The sequence below is a fragment of the Grampus griseus genome (genome assembly GCF_964374135.1).
Source record: "Grampus griseus genome assembly, chromosome: 2".
Lineage (NCBI taxonomy): Eukaryota > Metazoa > Chordata > Mammalia > Artiodactyla > Delphinidae > Grampus > Grampus griseus.
In genome coordinates, this window is record NC_139018.1 from 27,585,593 (window position 1) to 27,608,436 (window position 22,844).

General features: G+C 38.7%; 1 protein-coding gene across 1 annotated transcript in view; it reads left to right on the plus strand.

Moving 5' to 3' along the window:
- MLH3 (mutL homolog 3) overlaps window positions 1-22,844 on the plus strand; it is a 42,325-nt gene that overhangs the window by 14,738 nt on the left and 4,743 nt on the right. The window contains 9 exon segments of the mRNA XM_082647343.1: window positions 1,267-1,299; window positions 1,301-4,619; window positions 7,020-7,118; window positions 7,821-7,906; window positions 8,645-8,749; window positions 9,802-9,874; window positions 14,439-14,510; window positions 15,797-15,908; window positions 16,917-17,076. Of these exon segments, the coding sequence (XP_082503469.1) occupies window positions 1,267-1,299; window positions 1,301-4,619; window positions 7,020-7,118; window positions 7,821-7,906; window positions 8,645-8,749; window positions 9,802-9,874; window positions 14,439-14,510; window positions 15,797-15,908; window positions 16,917-17,076 (4,059 nt within the window).

Consider the following 22,844-nt stretch of genomic DNA (forward strand, 5'->3'; position numbering starts at 1 on the left):
GGCCCCCTGGCCTGCCTTCAGCGGGGCGCCCGAGCCTGGGCAGGCTGGGGTTTCTGGTTGCCGGCTGGGGTTTCTGGTTGCCAGCTGGGGGAGGGGATGGGGGCGGAGCTTGGGTCTGGCGGGGTAGGCGGCCTCCGCCCTGCTCCCCGAAGCTTTCTTATGAGCTCGGAACCCGGATGGAGTCGTCCCGTTTGTCCCAGGAGCCCTGAAAGGACTGGGATATAATCAGGAAATCGTTGAGTTGGGTAGCAGTCGGAATACTTATTAAACGTTTACCTCTCATTTTTTGCCAGCTGCAAAGTTCATGATGTTAGAAATCGTCAGATCTGCAATTATCGCTCTGATTTTACCGGGTTTGAAAAACTAGCCCTACCACTTGCGAGAGGTCCCCCCCATGCTGCTCTCAGCTGTGAAGGGAGGGGACCTTTAATTGCACTATAATCTTATTTTTTTTACCTGTCAGAAAACTTAAAATCAAGTTTAAACAGCCCCTTGCCATCATGATTATTGCCAAGGTAGTTTGAAGCCATCTGTAAAGACCAAAATACAAAATAATAGTAAGGGCCTTCTGAAAACTTACCAAAGTAATACATGAACAAGATTTAAAAATCAAATACAGAACGGCTTACAATGACAAGGAATTTTCCTGTCCTATCCTTTCCCATTCTTAGTCTGTTTCCCCTGAGATAACTACATTTAGCCAATAATAATAATTATTATTATTAATCTTAATCTCTTCTTGACATAATTTGATTTTATTTCCTTTTGTTCCTTCACCCTAGTTATTACAGTGTCTTAACACTTCATTATAAGTTTTTTCTAAAAGTCATGGTTATTGTGTAATGTATAAATGTTGTGAAACTAGCTTGGACTTTTTTTCATGAATAATTTCTAGCTAATGTTTCTTAGCGTAATTTAGGCATCTGTTTTTGGTGAAGTGATTAGCATTTTGAACATGTCTTTGCAGGTCAACTTCAAGTGTGATTATGATTTCACTTTAGGGCATATGGGATTTAGAGAGGAGCAATAAAAATTATGAAATTATGAATGCTGTTTTGGATGTTAAAATCACTGCACCAAACAAGAGCTGTGTGATCTGCCTAGAGATCAGAGCTGTAATTTGTTTTGTTTTACAATGTGGTTTAGTAAGAGATTTCATTTACCTCAAATATTTCTTCATAAAGCTTGAGAGAAATGGTTGATGCCGTGTAACTCCGAAGCTTTAAATGTGTGTGTGTGTGTTTTGTTTTGTTTTTCCTCCCATAGGCAATTATTTCCAGTCAGAAAAGGGAACCAGTGCCTGCCTGGCTTTCTCACCAGCTTTCTACCTGCCATGATCAAGTGCTTGTCAGTTGAAGTACAAGCCAGGTTGCGTTCTGGTTTGGCTATATGCTCCTTAGGCCAGTGTGTTGAGGAGCTTGCCCTCAATAGTATTGATGCTGAAGCAAAATGTGTGGCTGTCAGGGTAAACATGGAAACCTTCCAAGTTCAGGTGATAGACAATGGATTTGGGATGGGGAGTGATGATGTAGACAAGGTGGGAAATCGTTATTTCACTAGTAAATGCGACTCTGTACAGGACTTGGAGAACCCGAGGTTTTATGGTTTCCGAGGGGAGGCCTTGGCCAGTATAGCTGACATGGCCAGTGCTGTGGAAATTTCATCCAAGAAAAACAAGTCAATGAAAACTTTTGTGAAGCTGTTTCAGAATGGAAAAGTCCTGAAAGCTTGTGAAGCTGACTTGACTCGACCAAGTGCTGGGACAACAGTCACCGTATATAACCTATTTTATCAGTTACCTGTAAGGAGGAAATGCATGGATCCTAGACTGGAGTTTGAGAAGGTTAGGCAGAGGATAGAAGCTCTCTCACTCATGCACCCTTCCATTTCTTTCTCTTTGAGAAATGATGTTTCTGGTTCCATGGTTCTTCAGCTCCCTAAAACCAAAGACATATGTTCCCGATTTTGTCAAATCTATGGACTGGGTAAGTCCCAAAAGTTAAGAGAAATAGATTTTAAATATAAGGAGTTTGAGCTTAGTGGCTATATCAGCTCTGAAGCACATTATAATAAGAATATGCAGTTTTTGTTTGTGAACAAGAGGCTAGTTTTAAGGACAAAGTTGCATAAACTCATTGACTTTTTATTAAGGAAAGAAAGCATTATATGCAAGCCAAAGAACGGCTCTGCCAGTAGGCAAACGAATTCAAGTCCTCGGCCTCGGTCTAGCCCAGAACTCCATGGTATATATGTAATCAACATGCAGTGCCACTTCTGTGAGTATGACGTGTGCCTGGAGCCAGCAAAAACTCTGATTGAGTTTCAGAACTGGGATACTGTTTTGGTTTGTATTCAGGAAGGAGTAAAAATGTTTTTAAAGAAAGAAAAATTATTTGTGGAATTATCAAGTGAAGACCTTAAGGAATTTAGTGAAGAAAATGAGTTTAGTTTATTTAGTGCCACTCTTCAGAAGCAAGTGTCCTCTGATGAGAAGTGTGACCAGGTCAATTTCCAAGAAGCATGTAATAATATTTTGGATTCCTGTGAAATGTTTAATTTGCAATCAAAAGCTGTGAAAAGAAAAGCTCCTGTAGAAAACATAAGCACACAGAATTCTAGGGACTCGGAAGCTATCAGAAAAAAGACAAATGATTCATTTTTGTATACTTACAAATCCGATGGGCCAGCGCATAGTAAAATGGAGTCATCTTTACAAAACGAAGATAGCGCTTGCTCAGAGTCAAGGATCTTAGAACAAGAGAGAGCTGAAGCATCAGAATCAGGAGCAAATGAGAAACATAAAAAGTCTTGCTTGGAACTTAACTCTTCAGAAAATCCATGTGGAGCCAGTTCAGAAATGTCTGCAAGCCCTTTTCAGACACTTTATCACTTTGAGGGGAGTGGAGAAGGTCTAGAAATACAGAAAGTAAGTACTACTGCTAATGGCATGGCTGCCAACATCCTGAAAAATAATAGAATTCAGAATCAACCAGAGAGATTTAAAGATGCTACTGAAATGGGATGCCAACCTCTGCCTGTTGAGACGGCATTATCGGGAGCACATGGTGCTCAGAGAGAAGAGAAAAGAAAAGAAGAACCTAGTAATTGTGGAAGAATAAATGTTTTTAGTTATGGGCAAGTTAAATTATGTTCCACTGGCTTCATAACTCATGTGGTACAAAATGAGCAAACTAAATCAACTGAAACAGAACATTTATTTAACAATTATGTTCAACCTGGTTTTGTGAGTGCCAAAGAAACATTTGGAAATAGAACATGCCATTCATTTGAGACTCCAAACACCAAAGATTTAACCACCACTTTAAGTAAAGAATTTGCTCAACTGCCCAACAAAAGATTGTGCAGAACAAATATAAGTTATGGGCTAGAGAACAAACCTACAGCAACTTATAAAAATTTTGCTATTTTTCAGGAAAGTAGTAAAACATCATACACAGGTTGCTCACTACCTGAGACATCCTCTTTCACTTGGGGTAGACGTGGTTCAAATGGTAGTAAGAACACAGGTAAGTTGATTGGTTCTGCCAAACCCATAGCTCATAAGAAGCTAAGCTTAAGTTCACAACTAGGATCTTTAGAGAAGTTCAAGAGGCAATATGGGAAGGTTAAAAATCCTCCGAATACAGAAGTGGAGGAAAGTATCACTTCAGAAATCACTACCGATCTCAGTCCTCAGGTTGAACCTGACATTCTGTGGAAAGACAAAAACCACTTAGACAACTCTGGTATTTGTAAAATCACTACTATGAAACATGATGATTCAAATAGTAGTTGTCAACCAGTAAGTCACATGTTTTATTCAGAAAAGTTACCATTCTCCAAGGAAGACAGTTGTTTGGAAGAACAGATGCCTTGCTTAAGAGAAAGCCCTATACCTCTACAGGAGTTATCTCATTTTAACAGAAAGCCTTTGGATGTTGAGAAGTCACCTGAATCACTAGCCTTTAAATTATCCAGATTGAAAGGCTCCGAAAGAGAGACCCAAACAATGGAGATGACGAGTCATTTTAATGAACTTTCACAATCAGATTCCAGTAGGAAAGACAGTGACTTGTCCAGTGGGTTAACCCTAGATTCTTGTAAGTTATTTAAAAATGAGCATAAAAAACCAGAAAGTGGCGACATCCCAGTGTCGGACTCTGTCACACAGGGTAATCCCTTCAATAAAGACAGTGAGACACATGCTAACAGCAATACAACAGAGAACGCTGTGATGTCAGAAACTCCTTTAGCACTGCCCTATGATCATTCTACAGTTATTGGTAAGGATTCAGATGTTCTTATAGCTTCAGAACAACAGATTGGAAGTCCTGACTCTCCGAGTAGAACGTTAGTGAGTCACGGAGAAGATTCCACAGCTGGCCAAAATGGAACTTGTTGTGAGAGTGAGGAATCTATAGCAAGAACTTGTTCTGAAAATGAAGAGTCCAACACATGTTCTTTGGATTGGCAGCAGCATTTTGATGTAGCCCTGGGAAGAATGGTTTACATCAACAAGCTAACAGGACTTAGCACATTCACTGCTCCTACTGAGGACGTTCGGGCTGCTTGTACTAAAGACCTGACAACTATGGCTGTGGATGTTCTACTTGAGAATGGTAAGTATATGGTGTTCACTGGCATGAATGCTTTGGAAGGTGGGAATAATGGCTGAGGAGTAAGATAATCATGTTCAAAGAGATTATCTCAGCAGATAGAATATTTTGAAGCTTAATTATAAAATGTATGTGAAAAGTCTCCAGGTCTATTATTATGTAAACATAAAAATACAGTGAAAGAATGATACAGAATGGAAGTGTATGTATATGTGTCTATGGGTGTAGGTATGTGCAAGAGGGTGAGACAGTTTTTAATGAAAATGGTGCTATTGATAGTTGAGAAGATCTACAGTGTTTCCCTACCCCACTTTCCCCTCTCTCCCAAACACACAACTCTCTAAGAAATTTGTCTTTAAAGGCACCTGCAATGCCAGCGTGGTATTTTTCTGGAAGTTGCTCTCTGCAGCTCCCAGGTAAAGGGCCAGAATGATCCTGTAATCATCCTAGGTTTCCCAGGAAAATCTATGGCTCAGTACAGTAGTATATTTATAAACTTTTTTTTTTTTAAAGAAAAAAACTTGACCATAAATTTTGGGGAATATAGTTTAAGTATGTATTTTTATAATCATACTTTTCAAATGTACTTTATTATAATACATATGCTAATAATCTTGATCTGTATAAGTGGCTGTTATTCAGAAAGACAATAATGTGGCTTTTAGATCAGACCACAAGGCCACATTGGAGCCTAGGCTAGGACTCTGAGTTCCCAGGTCTCAGTCAGCATTAAAAGTGACATTGTTTTGGCAGCGTGTTGAGAGCCAGCTGTTGGGAGATGGTAAAACTGATTTCCATCTGGCAATAATCTTGGTTTTGCATCAGGATGATAAACACTAAATGTTCATCTGTATTAAAAGTCTTGAATGTTGCAAAAGAATGTAAATAGTATGAAAGTAATTGCAAATTAACTTATAATTTCTCCCTAGGATAAGTATCTCTAACAGGAGGCTCTGATTTATTTAAGGTTAAATAAGGCTTTTATTTTTCAATGGTTTCCAGTTTTTTTCCTTGTGAAAAAAATAATCACTGTAGTAACTTTCAAAATATTAAATAGAAGAAAACCCTTTTCTTCAGTACTGCTCCTGAGACTAGCAGGCGGCTCATAAAGACACACGTGTTTTTCAACGTATGTAGTTTTGTGTCCTGATTTATAGTGAATGCTTATCGGAGGTAAATCTAAGGCACTGGCACCTCATCTTCCTGAAATGCAACTGCTTCTGATGTGGTGACAAAAAATAACTGGATCACATTAAACTGAGATGGTTGTTGCTAAAACAAAGGGGGGCAATCTTGGCTGCCATGCTCAACCTAAACATCTGCTCCTGTTAAACAAATCTAGATGTGTAAAACACTTCAACCTGCTCAACGCCTGCGTTAGCAAGTCTTGTGGTGAACTTTTGAGAGTCATGTTAAGTCAGAGATTCATAATGAGAAATTAAGTAGTTATAGGGTCTAGAAACTAGTTCGAAGAAAAGATGGCTTCCGAGCACCCTCCATTCACAGGGAGGAAATGGCTGGTGCGTAGCAGAACAGTAGGACTTGTTGAACCACCCATAAAACATCACATGAGATGAACTGTTAAGAGGTACATTTAATTGGACAGAAGAGAGGATCTATAAAGGTAATTTTAAGGAATAGGGTCAAGTCTCCAAGCCCTGGTAGTTTTTTTCTTTAAAATGTCTTTAACGCTGTCCTTTCTGTTAATAGTGACACAACCTTATTTCACCTCACACTTTACTTTTATCATTCTGAATTTATCTCTCTCCAGTTTTTGTCCAACACGTTTATCTTTTTGAAATAATAGTTTCATCATGTTTTGCCCCTGTTCAAAACTGTCAAATTCAGCATTGTTCCTAAAACTCAAATCTTATCATCCTTCAGAGAGGAGGGTAGAATTTGGGCCAGATCTTACTGGACTTTGGAATTTAAGTTGTGAACCTTTCATTCATTCATCTATTCACTTATTCACTCATTTGCTGGTCATTCACACTGTGTTTGGAGCTGCCACATTGCAGATTAACTGGCTTTGCTTTCAAGAGTCCACAGTCTATTAGGGAGGACAGCCATCTAAACAATTATAATATGATGAGATAAATGTTAGACACATACTGGGCACACACACATATAGAGAGACACATATATTGGGAATAAGAGGCATGAAAATTGGGGATCTATTCTTCCTCATTCTGTCTGATATAGATGGCTAATAGGACTAAGCATTAATGCAGATTCCTAAATTAGCAGAATAATTTCATTAAAGAACTTCTGACTCAATCTGTTGTTTAGTAGTCTGCCTTATGTCTTAATTCAGTTTGTGCAGAAAGAGATTTTATGTAACTTAATTTTTTAATAGTTTATTTTTTGAGTTCAAATGTCTAGGTTTTTCTTTTTTATATTTAGGATCTCAGTACAGGTGTCATCCTTTTAGAAGCGACCTTGTTCTTCCTTTCCTTCCTAGAGCCCGGGAAGAGAGGACTGTGATGAGACAGAATAACAGAGGTAGGGGCATTAACAGAGATTGCCAGAACACCTAGTACATACTGTGCCACCTAGCTTAAAGAAAACAAAGCAGGGTTGTGTTATTGAGCTTGATCAGTGCCAGCTGTGCCTTCCTGGAACCAGGAATTCCCCACGGTCCTGTCTAACAGCAGAACTAAGTAATTCAGTGCATGCATTTAGATCAGAAATTACTTTTCCAGACGAGGTCAATACTGTGTGATCATGCAGTCTGTGGTGCCTTGTGATTGAGAAAATGTTTCTTATTTGTAAAGATTGGAGCTGAGTCCATATTGCATTAGTTTTATATAAGCAAAATTCTTATCAGCAAAAAAAGCTACAGACATTTATCATTTTTCTTTTCTTCATTTCTAAAAATAGATAAGGTATATTTTTACCTAAAAGAAGTGAGGCTACTAATTTGAACGGTTTTTCTTCTGGACTTGTATTCTGAAATATCTGGTGCAAATAGTTTGGAGAAAAAACTATAGTGCCAGAAGATACAGTCATCAAGTTTAGTTTAAAAAGTAACAGATCAAAACAATTTAGAGATACAGCAAACGCTGCACATTTGCAGTATGTGGGAACAATGTGTCTGATCTTTGGTCTTGAGGCCGCACCACACCAAGCATGAGACACCATTCACCATTCACCCACTTCCCTGAGGCTCTTGATACCAACTTTACTTGTCCCCTTTTGCTGTAGCTACTGGGGACGGTGCTGTTGGTCCCGAATCGCTTCAGTCTTTGTTCTCAGAATGGGACAACCCAGTATTTGCCCGTTATCCAGAGGTAGGTCTGCAGCAATTTTTCTTTGCTTGTTATTTAAAAATTTGAATTTCATTTAAATTGGGTATGGACACGAATGACTATATTCATTTGTAATTATGAATGGCAAGTGAGCATGTTTCCAAATAATTTATTTGGAAATTAATATTTACTGTAGAGAGGAGGAATCAGAATTCATAGCAGTTTGGAAGCTCGGACATTTTGGATTATACATGTGTAACCACTTTGTGAATAGTGAGTGTGTTACCACTCTCAGAAACCCTGACTTGCAGCTTTGGCAAAGTATTTAGGGTGGTGGTAATAAAAACTGTTATCATTAGATAAAGCAGTGGATCTTCTGCTAGAGGAACAGTTCACCACTGGACCTGAGTATGCATCCTCTCCTCAGTGGGTTATCACACAATGCGCTTTGTGTGTTGTAATACAGGTGTAGAGTATATGAGCATTTGTCACTGATTCATCAGTTAAGATGTCTTTAAGGACTTGCTCATGAAGCGCAGGCAAATTGTTATTCTGAAAGTATTGGTGTTTGTCAGTAATTTTCTGTATAAACAAAAATTATTATTTAAGAGTGATAATTCATAAAGCCTTTTGAATTTTTATAAGTTCCCTGAATTCAACCCACCTCTAATAGGTTCTGTGAAAATGAATGTTTGTAAGGCACTTTGAGATCTTGGGTAAAACAGTTCTGCAGACATAAAAGATTACAGTGTAAATGACGTTTGATCTGGGTCTTTCTAGGTTGCTGTTGACGTTAGCAGCGGCCAGGCTGAGAGCCTAGCAGTTAAAATTCACAACATCTTGTATCCTTATCGTTTCACCAAAGAAATGATTCACTCCATGCAGGTAAAAGATTGACTGTAAAATCTCATTAAAATATGTGTGTGTGTGTGTGTATATATATATATATATATATAAGACCTAAGCTAGACTAACTCTTGTGAAATTGGATTTATTTGATGATATAGACCATCCTGGTCAAGGCACATGTGTTCTTTTTAATCTTACTGAAACTTTTATCATCAGAAGAAAAAGCGAAGGATTAATTATAATTACAAAGAAAAAAGTGTCCTTTGTAGTGTGAGCAGGTTTGGAGGGATGAATTATGGATTCAGGCTCACAGTTTCAAGGATTATATATTGACTTTCTATACTGACAATAATTTGTATTTGTAAATCAACCAAGTAATGTAGAGAAGTTGTCCTTAACTGTGCAACAATACCCCTTTTTAAATGACCCTCTATTGTATGAGGCTACAAATGATATGGCTTAGGAGACCCCAGATTGAGGAGTTCCATTAACAGAAGGGACCCCTTCTCTCATCTGCTTTTCTAGTTTGCCCTATCTCTACGCCACTCAGGCTGTCTTCATCTCCTTATTTTCAGTATGGAAACAAATTAGGAGGTTAGACCGATCTAGGCAGAGCAGAGCCACCAAGGTCTGAAGCCACTGGTGGCTTTTAACTTACTGCTTTAATGGACTAGCTCCTACAAGATGGGTTTCCTTGCTTTTGCATACATTTTCCAATTTTTTTTCAGACCTATTTGTTAGCAATCTCTGGTCGTATTAATAAATCTCTAGTCATATCACCTGTTAATAAGAGTCATTCTGTTGGGAACATTTCAAATCTACTTGAAAGTTTTATTAGCATTAATCCTCTTAGATGCCTCAGTCTGTTTCCTTGTAGTCTCTCCTTTTGTCTTCTGATCACTCTACTTGCCTATTCTTTTTCCCTTCCTAATGACTCCCTCAGGTTCATCAGCACCTGTCCTCAGTCTTAGATATGAATGTTATAATGCAAACAACTTTAAATTAAGTACAGTTTTGTCTCTCTCTATGCAGATAAGCCTTTGTTAATCTTTATTTAGTATTGTACCACTTATTTGAATGTATGGCAGGTTCTCCAGCAAGTGGATAACAAGTTTATTGCCTGTGTAATGAGCACTAGGACTGAAGAGAATGGTGAGGCAGGTAAGAATGAGGTTTAGCCTCAGTAACCAGCTGGTCTTCTTTTTTTTTTTTTTTAATTAATTAATTTATTTGTTTGGTTTTTTTTATTTTTGGCTGCGTTGGGTCTTCGTTGCTATGCGCAGGCTTTCTCTAGTTGTGGTGAGCAGGGGCTACTCTTCGTTGTGGTGCGTGGGCTTCCCATTGCGGTGGCTTCTCTTGTAGTGGAGCACGGGCTCTAGGCACGCAGGCTTCAGTAGTTGTGGCTTGCGGTCTCTTGAGCGCAGGCTCAGTAGTTGTGGTGCACGGGCTTAGTTGCTCCACGGCATGTGGGATCTTCCCAGGCCAGGGCTCGAACCTGTGTCCCTTGCGTTGGCAGGCAGATTCTTAACCACTGCACCACCAGGGAAGCCCCAGCTGGTCCTCTGACAGCCTCCTTTTAAGGTTTTTTTTTTTATATACGACACAGTTTCAATGATTTGGACAGATTAGGAAAAACCAATCTAAATTAATATTATGAAACAACAGTTTTAAAGTACATTTAGTTTTATATACATAGACATGTATATACATGTTAAACTATTAAGAGTGGTTACCTTGGGAGTGCGAATGGAAATGGGCAGAGGGGAAATTTCATCTTTTACTCTTTAAAATATTTTATAGTCTTTGACTTTTTAATAATGTTTTAATGTGTTCCCTTTATAATAATAGAAAGTTTATATGATGAACTCTGATAGATTTATCAAGAGTTACATATAATCTCTTGGTGACCTGCTTTAATAAAACAAGAATTTGTAAATAATAACATTAACTCATTCAACAAATATTGATTGAGTGCCTATTGCATGCCAGGAACTGTGCTAGGGATACAATGGTAGGAGAAAATATTCATGCAAGAGAAACAGATAGTTACACAAACAATTAAAATTTTAACTCTAGTGTTATGGAGGAGAGAAACAAGATGCTGTAAGAATCTGTATTGGGAGATTTGATTTAGTAGGGAGGTCAGGGAAGGTTTTGTGGGTAAAGTGAGATCTGAAGTATAAGTTTAGGTAAGGAAAGGAGGGAGGAGTATTCTGGGCAGAGGGAATAATATGCAATTTGTGCTTTCCTCTCCTTCAGTGATAGGAAGCAGGGCAAGCCCTTCCTTGTGTGAGAGCAGGAGACAGGCTAGACAAGTAGGTTGCAGCCAGATCTTAAAGACCAATTACAAGCTTCGTCTTCCTCCCAACACCAATTGGAAACAATTGAAGGCTTTTTGTTTTCTTTTTTATTGTTTGTTTTCGCAGCGGCACATGTCACATCACATTTGCATTTTGAAAATACTGCTCTGGCTGCAGTGTGGAGCCTGGAGCGCGTGTCGAGATGGAGTCCCAGTAACTGCAGAGAGACTGTTAGGAGGATGTTGCAATATCTAAGAAATGATGGTTAGCTGGGATCAGGGTGATCTAGAGAGAAAGATATTTAGGAGATAAAGTCAGCAGGACTTGGTGATGGATTGGATATGGGGAAGGTATATCAAAGATGACTCCTGGTTTTCTGACCTATGTAACTGAGTGGATGATGTTGCAGGACGACGAGGTTGGAGAAGAAGCAGGCAAGAAGGGTGAAAATCATGAGTTCAGTCTGAAATCCCTTTGAAATGTTCAAGAGTGTGTCAGGAATATTACAAGTCTAGGATGCGAGAAGCATTCTGACATGGAGATCTAAATCTGAGCTGTCAGCATAAAGTCAGTCACTGAAGTCATGTGTATAAATTTTATCACCTAGAAGAAGAATGAAGAGTGAGGAGGGGAAGAGAGATTCTGAATCTAGAGTAATTCCGCCATTTAATAGCTGGGTAGAAAAGGGTGAACCAGCAAGAGAGGTTATGAAACAACAGAAATAGGAAGAAAACAAGCAAAGGTTGTGTTGCAAAGCCAAGACTTTGTACTAAGTGCTGCCGAGAGGTTAAGATGAGGACCAAAATTATCTGTTAGGTTTCCAGACAGTGGAGGTCAGGGACTTCAGATGAGAGCTGTTTCAGAGAAGACATAGGACAGGAGAGACTCCAAAATCTGTGACATGGAAGAGGGACTAAGGAGAGTGAGGGTGCGAGGCTTTTTTTTTAACTGGGAGACTCTCGAGCCATTTACAAGGAATGCTTGATCCTGTCAGGCTCTGGAAAAGGCCTGAGTGGCTGAGTCCTGAGCACCACTCGAGGAGGTGGCTCCCGATGGGTAGACCTGCAGGCGAGAGCTTCTAAAGTTTGAAAGCAGTTCATTCTCTTTGTACTTCAAAATATTCTTTTTTATCTTGTTTACAGTATAAATTTATTTAGTAAATGTCACCATAGATCAAAGGTAAAGTAACCAAAAGTTTTGTCGTAATTATCATAAATATAGAATTAGTGAAGGTCAAATTCTAGTAGTCTTACTACTTCTAGAAAGTGAATAGATTGTTTTCTAAAGTTTTGATTACCTGGAATTCTTTGTTGTTTAATACCAAAATCTCTACTAATGGCACCTGAGACGGGTGTAGCCACAAAATCTCCAGACAGTTAAATTTCTCTTGAGATTCTGGATTGTTACGGTATTGGTTAGCTGCCATCAAGGAGTACTTTTATATAAAGGATTTTTCGAAATCAAAATGTAAGTATTTTTATTGTTGCTCACAAATACCAAAAGCAACCTATTCCTATAATTGAGTTACTTTTATTTTAATATTTGCACATATTTTTAATGGATAAATATACTATTGTTTTACATTATTGTGAAATTAATGCCATATAATGGCATTTTTTATTGCATGTTTCCACCTATAATAAAATACAGTTGTTCAGTTATGATCCTCTAAAGAATAAGGATTCATTCATTTATTCTGTAAATATTTACTGAGTGCCTGTTATGTGCCTAGTGCTATTATACATGCCAGGAATATAACAGACAAAAATCCTTGCCCTGATGAAGATTCTATTCTGTTATTTTGGAATATCAAAAATACAGCTCTGACATGAGTAAATTACCTTCATATATTCTGCTTCATTCAATGAATGGAAAATACCATGAACATTTTGTAGACTATAAATCATTCCTCCAGAGTCAGGTGCAGGATTGATTTCGTAGGGTCTCTGACTCTCGGTGATTCACATTGGCTCAGGTTTTGAGTTTGAGGTTACTCCCTCATAATTTATTATTTATTCCATTGTTCTGCCCAATACAGGATGTTCAGTATTCATCACAACCAGCTGCAACTCCTCCTATCCTCAAAGGAGTTTAAAATTCAACATTTTGGGGCCTGTTCTGTGGTTGAACATGCTGTCAGAAAAATCATAATCTTTTTATTTTTCAAGTCAGTAGCTCTTACGCCATGAATTTGATGGTGTCATACAAACAATTTTTTTAATCTTTAGTAGAAATAGGAAAAACAGGCATTATCTAGTTTGATCAAATTCAAGAGGAGAACTTTTATTTCAATATAATCAGTAACAATAAACCTCAACCCTTTGGCCAAAAGTAATAAAATTACAAGCTAAAAAGATGTACTAATGTAATAGAGAATCAGTCCTCCTGTCAGTGAGAAAGGGATTTATTTCCCTGTAGGTTTGGCTTTGGGGTCAGGACATTCTGCTTCTCTCTTGCACCTGAGAGTGTAAAGCCTTGCTACTCAAAATCAAGGTCTGTAAATAACATCACCTGGGAGTTTGTTAGACTTGCACAATCTTGTGTCCCACCCCTAACCTACTGAATCAGAATCTGCATCTTAATAAGATCCCCAGGTGATTTGTCTGCTGTTCAAAGTTTGCAAAGCCTGAGTCTAAAGCTAGGCAAACTGTGGCCTGGGGGCCGGATCCAGCCATAACCTGTTTTTGTACAGCCAGGGAGATAAGAATGGTTTTTACTTTTTTTTTTTTAATTGACGTGTAGTTAATTTACCGTGTTACATTAATTTCAGGTATACTACACTTTTAAATAGTAAAAAAAAGAGCAAAGGAAGAGTTATATTTTTCGACACATTAAAATTATATGAAATTAATATTTCAGTGTCTGTAAAAAGTTTATTGGAACACAGCTACAATATTCACATGTCTATGGCGGCTTTGGTTCAGAATGAATATTTGAGTAGTTGTGACAGAAACCATGTGTCCCAAAAGCCTAAAATATTTACTGTGTGGCATTTCACAGAAAAATCTTGCTGACCTGTGATCTGAAGTGTAGTAGAATGCTTCATGGGTTCTGGGGCAGCTTGCGAATCAAGGTCAGCTGACTATAAAATGTGTGGTTTAATGATCCTTCATTGTATCAAATTTGAATTAATAAAGCAAAATCAGTATTTAAACATTAAGAATGTAGGGCTTTCACCATGTTTTAGAAATGAAATACTAATGAACTAAAGAGTTTTTCATCAGGGATACATTTGTTTTCGTTTTTCCCATAACTTTAACTTTGTAGGAAATAAAAGATACAGTTGTTATTGCTCAGTTTGTATGCTTCTCTTATGCTCACGTTGTTAAATAGTTTGAATTAAGCTTTTTCTCCCTCAACGCAACATGATTATTTTAATCTTGACCTGAGAATTTGAAAGCCGGTGGTGCTTGCTGGTCTTCTAGGTGGAAACCTGCTAGTCTTGGTGGACCAGCATGCTGCCCATGAGCGCATCCGACTGGAGCAGCTGACCATTGGTAAGGATCTGCTGAGGACTAGGAAAGATTCGGGACTCCCCAGCAGAGTTAATGTACCTGAAAGAGTTTTTCTAACTGTGACTGTTGTGAAAAAAGATGAATTGTACGTTTTAAAAAATGAAGCTGAAAAAAAAAAAAAACCGTAAAGAAAAAAGGAAGCTGAAGCCTGCAGGTATGGCTTCTTTTATAATTGAAAGAAGGTAGTAGTTCACGTTACTAATTCAAACATGTGGGTCTTAACACATGGTCAAAGGCATATTTGCTGTATCCTTATCATCAACCCTAAAGATTAGGCTACTTTATTACAAACTTTCAGCACAAAGATACGCCCCTCCGCATGCCCGTGTGATCTTGGTTTACCTTCACAGTTCATCAGGCAGAGACTACCAAGCAGCTCAGAAGGCCCAATATATTGTTTTTATTTTAAAATTTAATTTGTTTTTGAATAGGTAGTATAATCCAATAGGCTCAAGTCTGAAAGGTACAAAAGGGAATAAAATAAGGTCTCTTTTCTACCCTTGCCCTTCATCCAACCTAGTTTCTCTCCCCGGAGGCAACCTGTATCACTGATTTGTTATGGATTCTTCCAAAGTCAATATGTGCTTTTTAATCTTTGCTACCCATTTTTCTCATATGAGGCAGTCTGTTCCCCAAGGTGTAAAATACCAGAAAAATCTTTACTCCTGTGGTCAAGTAATAAAAAACCCAAATGTTGTAGAGTTAGTTGAGGACCTAGGGAGGTATTTCATGGACTAGAATGGCAGTGATGTTACTTCCATGTTCACTTTTCCTTATAAAATGAAGACCTAAGAGTTGGGAAAGATACAATAAAAAGTATTAGAAAAACTTTCTTGCTCTAGGCCCTGGACCATTTGAGAATAGTACTGACTGATTCTCTTCAGAGCCTGGGAAATCCTTCTGGAAGAATGAGGGGGCCTTCTTGAGCCACCGGGTTGTGAAGTAAACCCCTTTTATCTCCCCAGTAATCCATATTAGTCAGCCTCTGTTACTGAAACCACATTTGTTGACTATCTACAGGAACATCGCATTGTTCATTTGAATGTAAGATTAAGTCTTATATTTCTTATTTAAGAAAATACTGCTAAAATGAATAAACAAACTAGATATTTACTAGTTTGACTTTAATAATGGAAATTCAAAGCCTAAAACTGAACACTGAACATGCTGCTAAGCATTATAATAATTCCATGACTGTGTCTTCATTTTTATCTGAATCTGGAAGACTTCACTTCCTGCTCTTAACCCATTCATCTTTCTCTCAATAGGTTCCTATGAGAAGCAACAGCCACAAGGCTCTGGTCGAAAAAAATTACTGTCTTCCACTATAAGTCCTCCACTAGAGATAACAGTGACAGAGGAACAAAGGAGACTCTTATCGTTAGTACCACCATGAGGTTGTGATGTTGCTAATGTACATTCTCTGGCCAGGGTATAAGCATAACTATTGTTGCTTATCTCAGTTGAGGCACTGAGACCAAGAGAGGTTACATGACTTGTTCAAGGTCATAACAAGTTTTAAGTGGTGGAGCAGGCACTCAGATGCAGGTCGTCTGACTCCAAATGCTGTTCTTTCCACTATATCACAGCTATTGAGTATAGGATAGAGTTTCCCTGATAATTTTTTCCAGCAGTTGGCTTAGAGTACTCTCACCATTTCTTGGAACGGTCAATATTTATGCTGTGCTGTTTCTGAAAGTGAAGTTACTGCAGTAATTGCTTCCATTCTGCTTTGCCTTGGTACATTCTAGATTCTTAGTTTTTGTTACCATAATCATACTGGGAAGAAAGTAAAACACCAGGCCACAAGGAGGGGGCAAATCATACAATGAGTCACAAGATAGGACATTTTCCTACTTCGGGGTGGCACAAATTATTGGAAATAAAAAAGAGAGAATTGTCTCTAAATTTATTTAAAGTTTGGGAATATGCCACTGCCAATAAATCTTTTTCCCTGGGGTATAATTTATATTAGAGGCAGATCCATTTATTTACATTCCGTTAATTAGGACTTCTCAGTTCCTCCCACTGTTAATTTCTCCCTGCTTTTAATGCTGATTCAAAACATTCTTAACCCTTTTATTTGTGCCAAACTTCTTTAAGTGCCAGCAAGGAGAAGTTAGCAATTCCTCAGTGAAGAATAAAACATTTAGGAACAAGACATAGAAACAAATTGATTCTCTCAACGGAAAAGAGGAAAAAAAAATGAAGGTTACTGTAATTCAAAAAGGAAATTTGATAATAAAATCTAAATAAACAACCATGAGTGTGAGAAAAATATTGTACGTTTTAAAGCTTTTGGCAGCTTTTGAGAAACTATCAGGCATTTGGAACTGATACTGAAATGTGAATGAAGTAATTCTTTTACATTTGAGGTTCTCTCTTTAGGTGTTACCACAAAAATCTGGAAGATCTGGGCCTTGAAATTATATTTCCAGACACTAGTGATTCTCTGGTCCTTGTAGGAAAAGTACCACTCTGTTTTGTGGAAAGAGAAGCCAGTGAACTTCGAAGAGGGAGATCTACTGTGACCAAGAGCATTGTGGAGGTAAGACACAGCTGCAAAAGCCGAGAAAACTGCTGAGTGCTAATAACCTCCTACTTTGTTCAGAAATTCTCTATATTCATCTTTTATTCAACAAGCATTTATGAAATAACCTGCTGGGTGCCAGGTGCCAGAGATTCAAAGATGAATTAGCTCAAGGTGAGGGAGAAGGACATTTAAATAATTATACTACAATGAAATTTGGCCAGCAGAGGTATGTTCAAAAGTGCTATGGAAATACAGAATATTTACTGTGCCCAGCAGGGTGGAGGTCAAGGAAACTATCACAGAAAAGCATTTGTTTTTTTGTTTGTTTGTTTCAGGAAAAGCCTTGTAAAACAGTAGGAGCCTGCCAAGTACAGAAGAGGGGATAAGGTCATTCTAGACAGAATAACAGATATCAGAGACTTGAAGCAGATCCCGTGCTTAGGGAGCTACCAGTACACATGGCTCGAATTAAGATACACACAAGGTAGTGGTGGGCCTAGATGAGGCTAGATAGGTTGTCAAGGCCAACTCATAAAGGGATTTACCATATTCAGCTGAATAGTTTGCGTTTCATCCTGTAGGCAGCCAATGAAGAAGAGCAAAATACACTTTAGCACTGCATTTTAAATACTTTACTGACGTGTTTCGTTTTTTTAAAACAATTTATTTTGTATTTGTTGTCTTTTCTTTCCTCCTTTCCTGTTTTCTATTAGAGTTTTCTTTATTTCTCTTTTTTTCCCCTCTACTGGTTTAGAAGGGGAATTTTAGCTTGCATATATAACACAGTTTAAAGGTAATTTGTTCTTCTGTTCTCTTCATAAACCGTACACAAACCTTACCACCCTTTCTCTTGTACCACTTTTCTCCCATCTTCCATTTTGTTGCCTGTTTTAATTCCACCTTGTCTTTAATTCCCCTGGTAGACCTTAATTTTATAGTAAATGTTTATTTAGCTTAACCAAAATGTTTTCCATTCTTTGTTCACTATTGCTTCTTGCATCCTGTTTATTCTTTGTGTTCATTTTTCTTTTCACTGAAGTAAATCTCTTAAAAGTTCTTTTGTTAAGAGTCCAAGAATAAAATATCTTTGAAAACATCTTTATTCCACCTTCACATTTGCATGATTGTCTAGCTAAAAGTAGAATTCCATTTTCTTATTTATTCCTCAAACATTTCAAAAATATTCTATTACTTCTGACATTCTATTTTTGCTACTGAAGTCCACTGTCAATTTTATTATCATTACTTTGTAGGTAGCCTGATTTTGTCTCTGGTTGCTTTTAAGATTTCTCTGTCTTTGGTGTTCTGCCATTTCCCTATGATATATCTTTGTGTGGATTTATTTTGATTTCCTTCTTGAGATTCATCTTACATATTCAATTTGGAAAATATAGTTATTATCACTTCAAACATTGCTTCTTCCCCCTTCTCTCTCTTGCCTCCTAGAAATGCTATCAGATGTCTACTGGACCTTATCATTCTATTCTCCATGTCTTTTGCCTTCTCTTTCATATTTCCCATGGTTTTATCTCTCTGTGATGTATTCTGGGAAATTTCCTCATTTATCTTCCAGTAAACTAAGTTCACTCTTCATCTGCTGTTTAATTAGGTGTTTAACTTGTCCACTGGGTTGTTTATTTCAATGACTGTTATTTTTTTCCAGAAGTTTTATTTGGCTCTTTCTCAGATCTATCTGTTCGTTTTTCATGGTGTCCTTTTTTATTCATTGTGGTTTCTTAACTCCTTCTTTAGCTCTTTCTGTTTGGAGCACAGGAAAATCCACATCAACTCAGTCTATCATTTTTTCCAGAAATCTGAATTACTTTAGTAATATTTAAAAATAAAAAGTAGAAGATAGATTTAGTGGATAAAGTGTGGGATACATGGATATAGGAAAGATTTGAGGTAGAGAGCAGTTGAGAGGCTAGTGCACTGGTGCAAGTAAGACAGTATGAAGATTTGACTAAGTCAGTAGCAATGGGAATGGAGAGGAGGGACATATTTGAAAGGTAGAATCAAGAGGACCTGGTGAGCAAGAGAATATAAAAGAGATAAAGGAGAGAAGATAAGTAATGATTCTGAGGGTTCTCACTCAGATGACTAGAGGGATGGTGCCGTTGACAGAAAAAGGAAACAGAGGAGGAGAAGTACACCTGACTAGGGAGTTAGATTATGAGCCTTAGTTTAGACACACTGAATGTGCCTTCAAATGGAGATGTCCAGTGGATGGACAGACTTTGAGATCTAGCACTTGGGAAAGAAGTCAGGGCTGTAGTATCTATTTGGGGGTTAACAGTATACAGTTGGCCCTTGAACAACATGGGTTTCAACTGTGCGGGTCCACTTATACTCGAATTTTTTTCAAAAAACACACACTACAGTATTACAGGATCTGTGGTTGGTTGAATTCCCAGATGTGGAACCGCGTCTACGGAGGGCTAACTGTAAGGTTATACAAGGATTTTCTACCGCACAGAGGGTTGGTGCCCCTAACTCCTGTGTTGTTCAAGGGTCAATTGTATATATTTTGATAATATCAGAATCTGGAGAAGGGTCTAACAGACATGCAATTGTTCAGGGAGAATATGAAGAGAAAAAGAGAGCCAAGCATGGAGGCTGTGGAACACCAGCATTCAGGGTGTATATGTTTTGGCAAAGGTCCAGAAAGCTACTGCTGAAAAGAAGAGACTGTAAAGGATGATTGAAAATATTTGGTCAGAGAAGGAGGAAGAAAACCAGGGAAAAGTAATATTGCCACAGCCAAGGGAAGTTTTAAGCAAGAAGGGAATGGTCAACAGTGGCCGGAGAGTAAAGCCTGAGGAGTTGGATTTGGCTGTCAGGGGACACTGCCTGCCTTGTGGAATCTGTTCCTAGGGGTGGGCAGGGGGTCAGGAGTGAGGGAAGGGAGAAAGGGGAGCTAAGGAGCCCTCTCTTTCCAGGACTTCGGCTACATACCAAAGAGATGGGGGCGACAGCTAAAGGTTAAGGGTGTCAGGAAGTGTGGGGCAGGACACAGGTGGAGGAAAGGTTTTTGTTTCTTTTCAGATGGGAGAGACTTGAGCCTGTTTGTAGTCTAAGCGTGAGAAGACATTTGAGAGGAAGAGGCAGCTAACATGCCAGCTTTGGGATCATCTTGACTTTACCCTTCCCAGAACTGCCCTTTGATCAGACCACCTCTGCTTGGCTTTCAGCAGCGCTCTTTTCTCCCAACAGAGCTTATTTTCTCCAAGGCTCCTCCTCCAAATTGTCTTAAATCCAAGAGATAGGATCTGTTAGAATCTTTTATAGTAATTCAGTCCTTAAGTATTTAACGAGAAAATTATAATGAAAACTTTTCCTAAAGTGACTTCAAAGAGTACTGGCAAGAAGTTTACCTCAAACTGAAACAAGGCTTATGGTTTCAGCAAGTCTTGATTATGTTAATTCAGGCTGATCAGGAGAGATTTTGTTGATTCTGAAAGAAGCTGGAACAGTTCTGGTATCTTGAAAAGGCGGTAGTTACTTGGATCTAGCAGTTGAAAGATCACGAAGACATCTTTCTGTAAAGTTCTATCCTCTAGCCTAATGAATGAGCCTTTTAAATATTAAATTATCTGGCATTACTGTTCAATTTGAAATCGAACATTTGAAATGTGAAATGAATGGAGAATAAGATCCGTTTCCCCTTCTCCACGCTTACAGACTGATGTTTTACAAGTCCCAGATACATAAGCACAAGAGAGAAGAGCAAAGAAGTTAGGTTTGATCTGTATCCACACTAAACTTTGTTAGTGGGCCAGGTACTATGAGACATCTTTCTATTTAGGTTTGTTTGGGAAAATATGTGGCTTTTAAAAAATACATAGTATCTACCAACTAGCTCTTGGTAACTGTGCTCATTTATAAGTATGGTGGACTAGTCTGTAAATGAGGCAGGGAAGAGAATTTTCTTTTTTGTTTTGAAGTTTTAAACTTTTAAATTCTTTTTATTTTTTTAATTGGAGCATAACTGCTTTACAATGTTGTATTCTGCTGTACAATGAAATGAATCAGCTATATGTATACCTATATGCCCTCCCTCTTGGACCTCCCTCCCCCCTCCCTCCCCCATCTAGGCCATCCCAGAGCACCAAGCTGAGCTTCCTGTGCTCTATAGCAGGTTCCCACTAGCCATCTGTTTTACGCATGGCAGTGTATATATGTCAATCCTAATCCCCCAATTTGTCCCACCCTCCCCTTCCCACCCCCCCATGTCCATATGTCCGTTCTCTACATCTGTGTCTCGATTCCTGCCCTGCAGATAGATTCATCTGTACCATTTTTTTTTCTAGATTCCACATATATGTGTTAATATACAATATTTGTTTTTCTCTTTCTGGATTACTTCACTCTGTATGACAGACTTTAGGTCCATCCACATCTCTACAAATGACCCAATTTCGTTCCTTTCTATGGCTGAGTAATATTCCATTGTATATATATACCACATCTTCCTTATCCATTCATCTGTTGTTGGACATTTCGGTTGTTTCCATGTCCTGGCTACGGTAAATAGTGCTGCAGTGAACTTTGGGGTACATGTGTCTTTTTTTTTTTTTTAAACATCTTCATTGGAGTATAATAGCTTTACAATGTTGTGTTAGTTTCTGCTGAATAACAAAGTGAATCAGCTATATGTATACATATATCCCCATATCTCCTCCCTCTTGAGCCTCCCTCCCACCCTCCCTATCCCACCCTGCCCATTTTGAATTATGCTTCTCAGGGTATATGCCCAGCAATGGGATTGCTGGGTCATATGGTGATTCTATTTTTAGTTTTTTAAGGAACCTCCATACTGTTCTCTATAGTGGCTGTATCAATTTACATTCTCACCAACAGTGCAAGAGGGTTCCCTTTTCTCCACACCCTCTCCAGAATTTATTGTTTGTAGATTTTTTGATGATGGCCATTCTGACTGGTGTGAAGTGATACCTCATTGTAGTTTTTGTTTGTTTGTTTGTTTGTTTGCGGTACGCGGGCCTCTCACTGTTGTGGCCTCTCCCGTTGCGGAGCACAGGCTCCGGACGCGCAGGCTCAGCGGCCATGGCTTACGGGCCCAGCCGCTCCGCGGCATATGGGATCTTCCTGGACCGGGGCACAAACCTGTGTCCCCTTCATTGGCAGGCGGACTCTTAACCACTGCGCCACCAGGGAAGCCCTCATTGTAGTTTTTTAAATTTACTTTTATTTATTAATTTTTGGCTGCGTTGGGTCTTTGTTGCTGCGTGCAGGCCTTCTCTAATTGCAGCGAGCAGGGGATACTCTTCATTGCAGTGCGCAGTCTTCTCATTGCAGTGGCTTCTCTAGTTGTGGAGCACGGGCTCTAGGCATGCAGGCTTCAGTAGTTGTGGCTTGTGGGCTCTAGAGTGCAGGCTCAGTAGTTGTGGCACATTGCTCCATTGTGGGCTTAGTTGCTCCACGGCATGTGGGATCTTCCCGGACCAGGGCTCCAACCCGTGTCCCTTGCATTGGCAGGTGGATTCTTAACCACTGCGTCACTGGGCAAGTCCCTCATTGTAGTTTTGATTTGCATTTCTCTAATGATTAGTGATGTTGAGCAGCTTTTCATGTGCCTCTTGGCCATCCGTATGTCTTCTTTGGTGACATGTCTATTTAGGTCTTCTGCCCATTTTTGGATTGGGTTGTTTGTTTTTTTGATATTGAGCTCCATGAGCTGTCTGTATATTTTGGAGATTAATCCTTTGTGTGTTGCTTCATTTGCAAATATTTTCTCCCATTCTGAGGGTTGTCTTTTCGTCTTG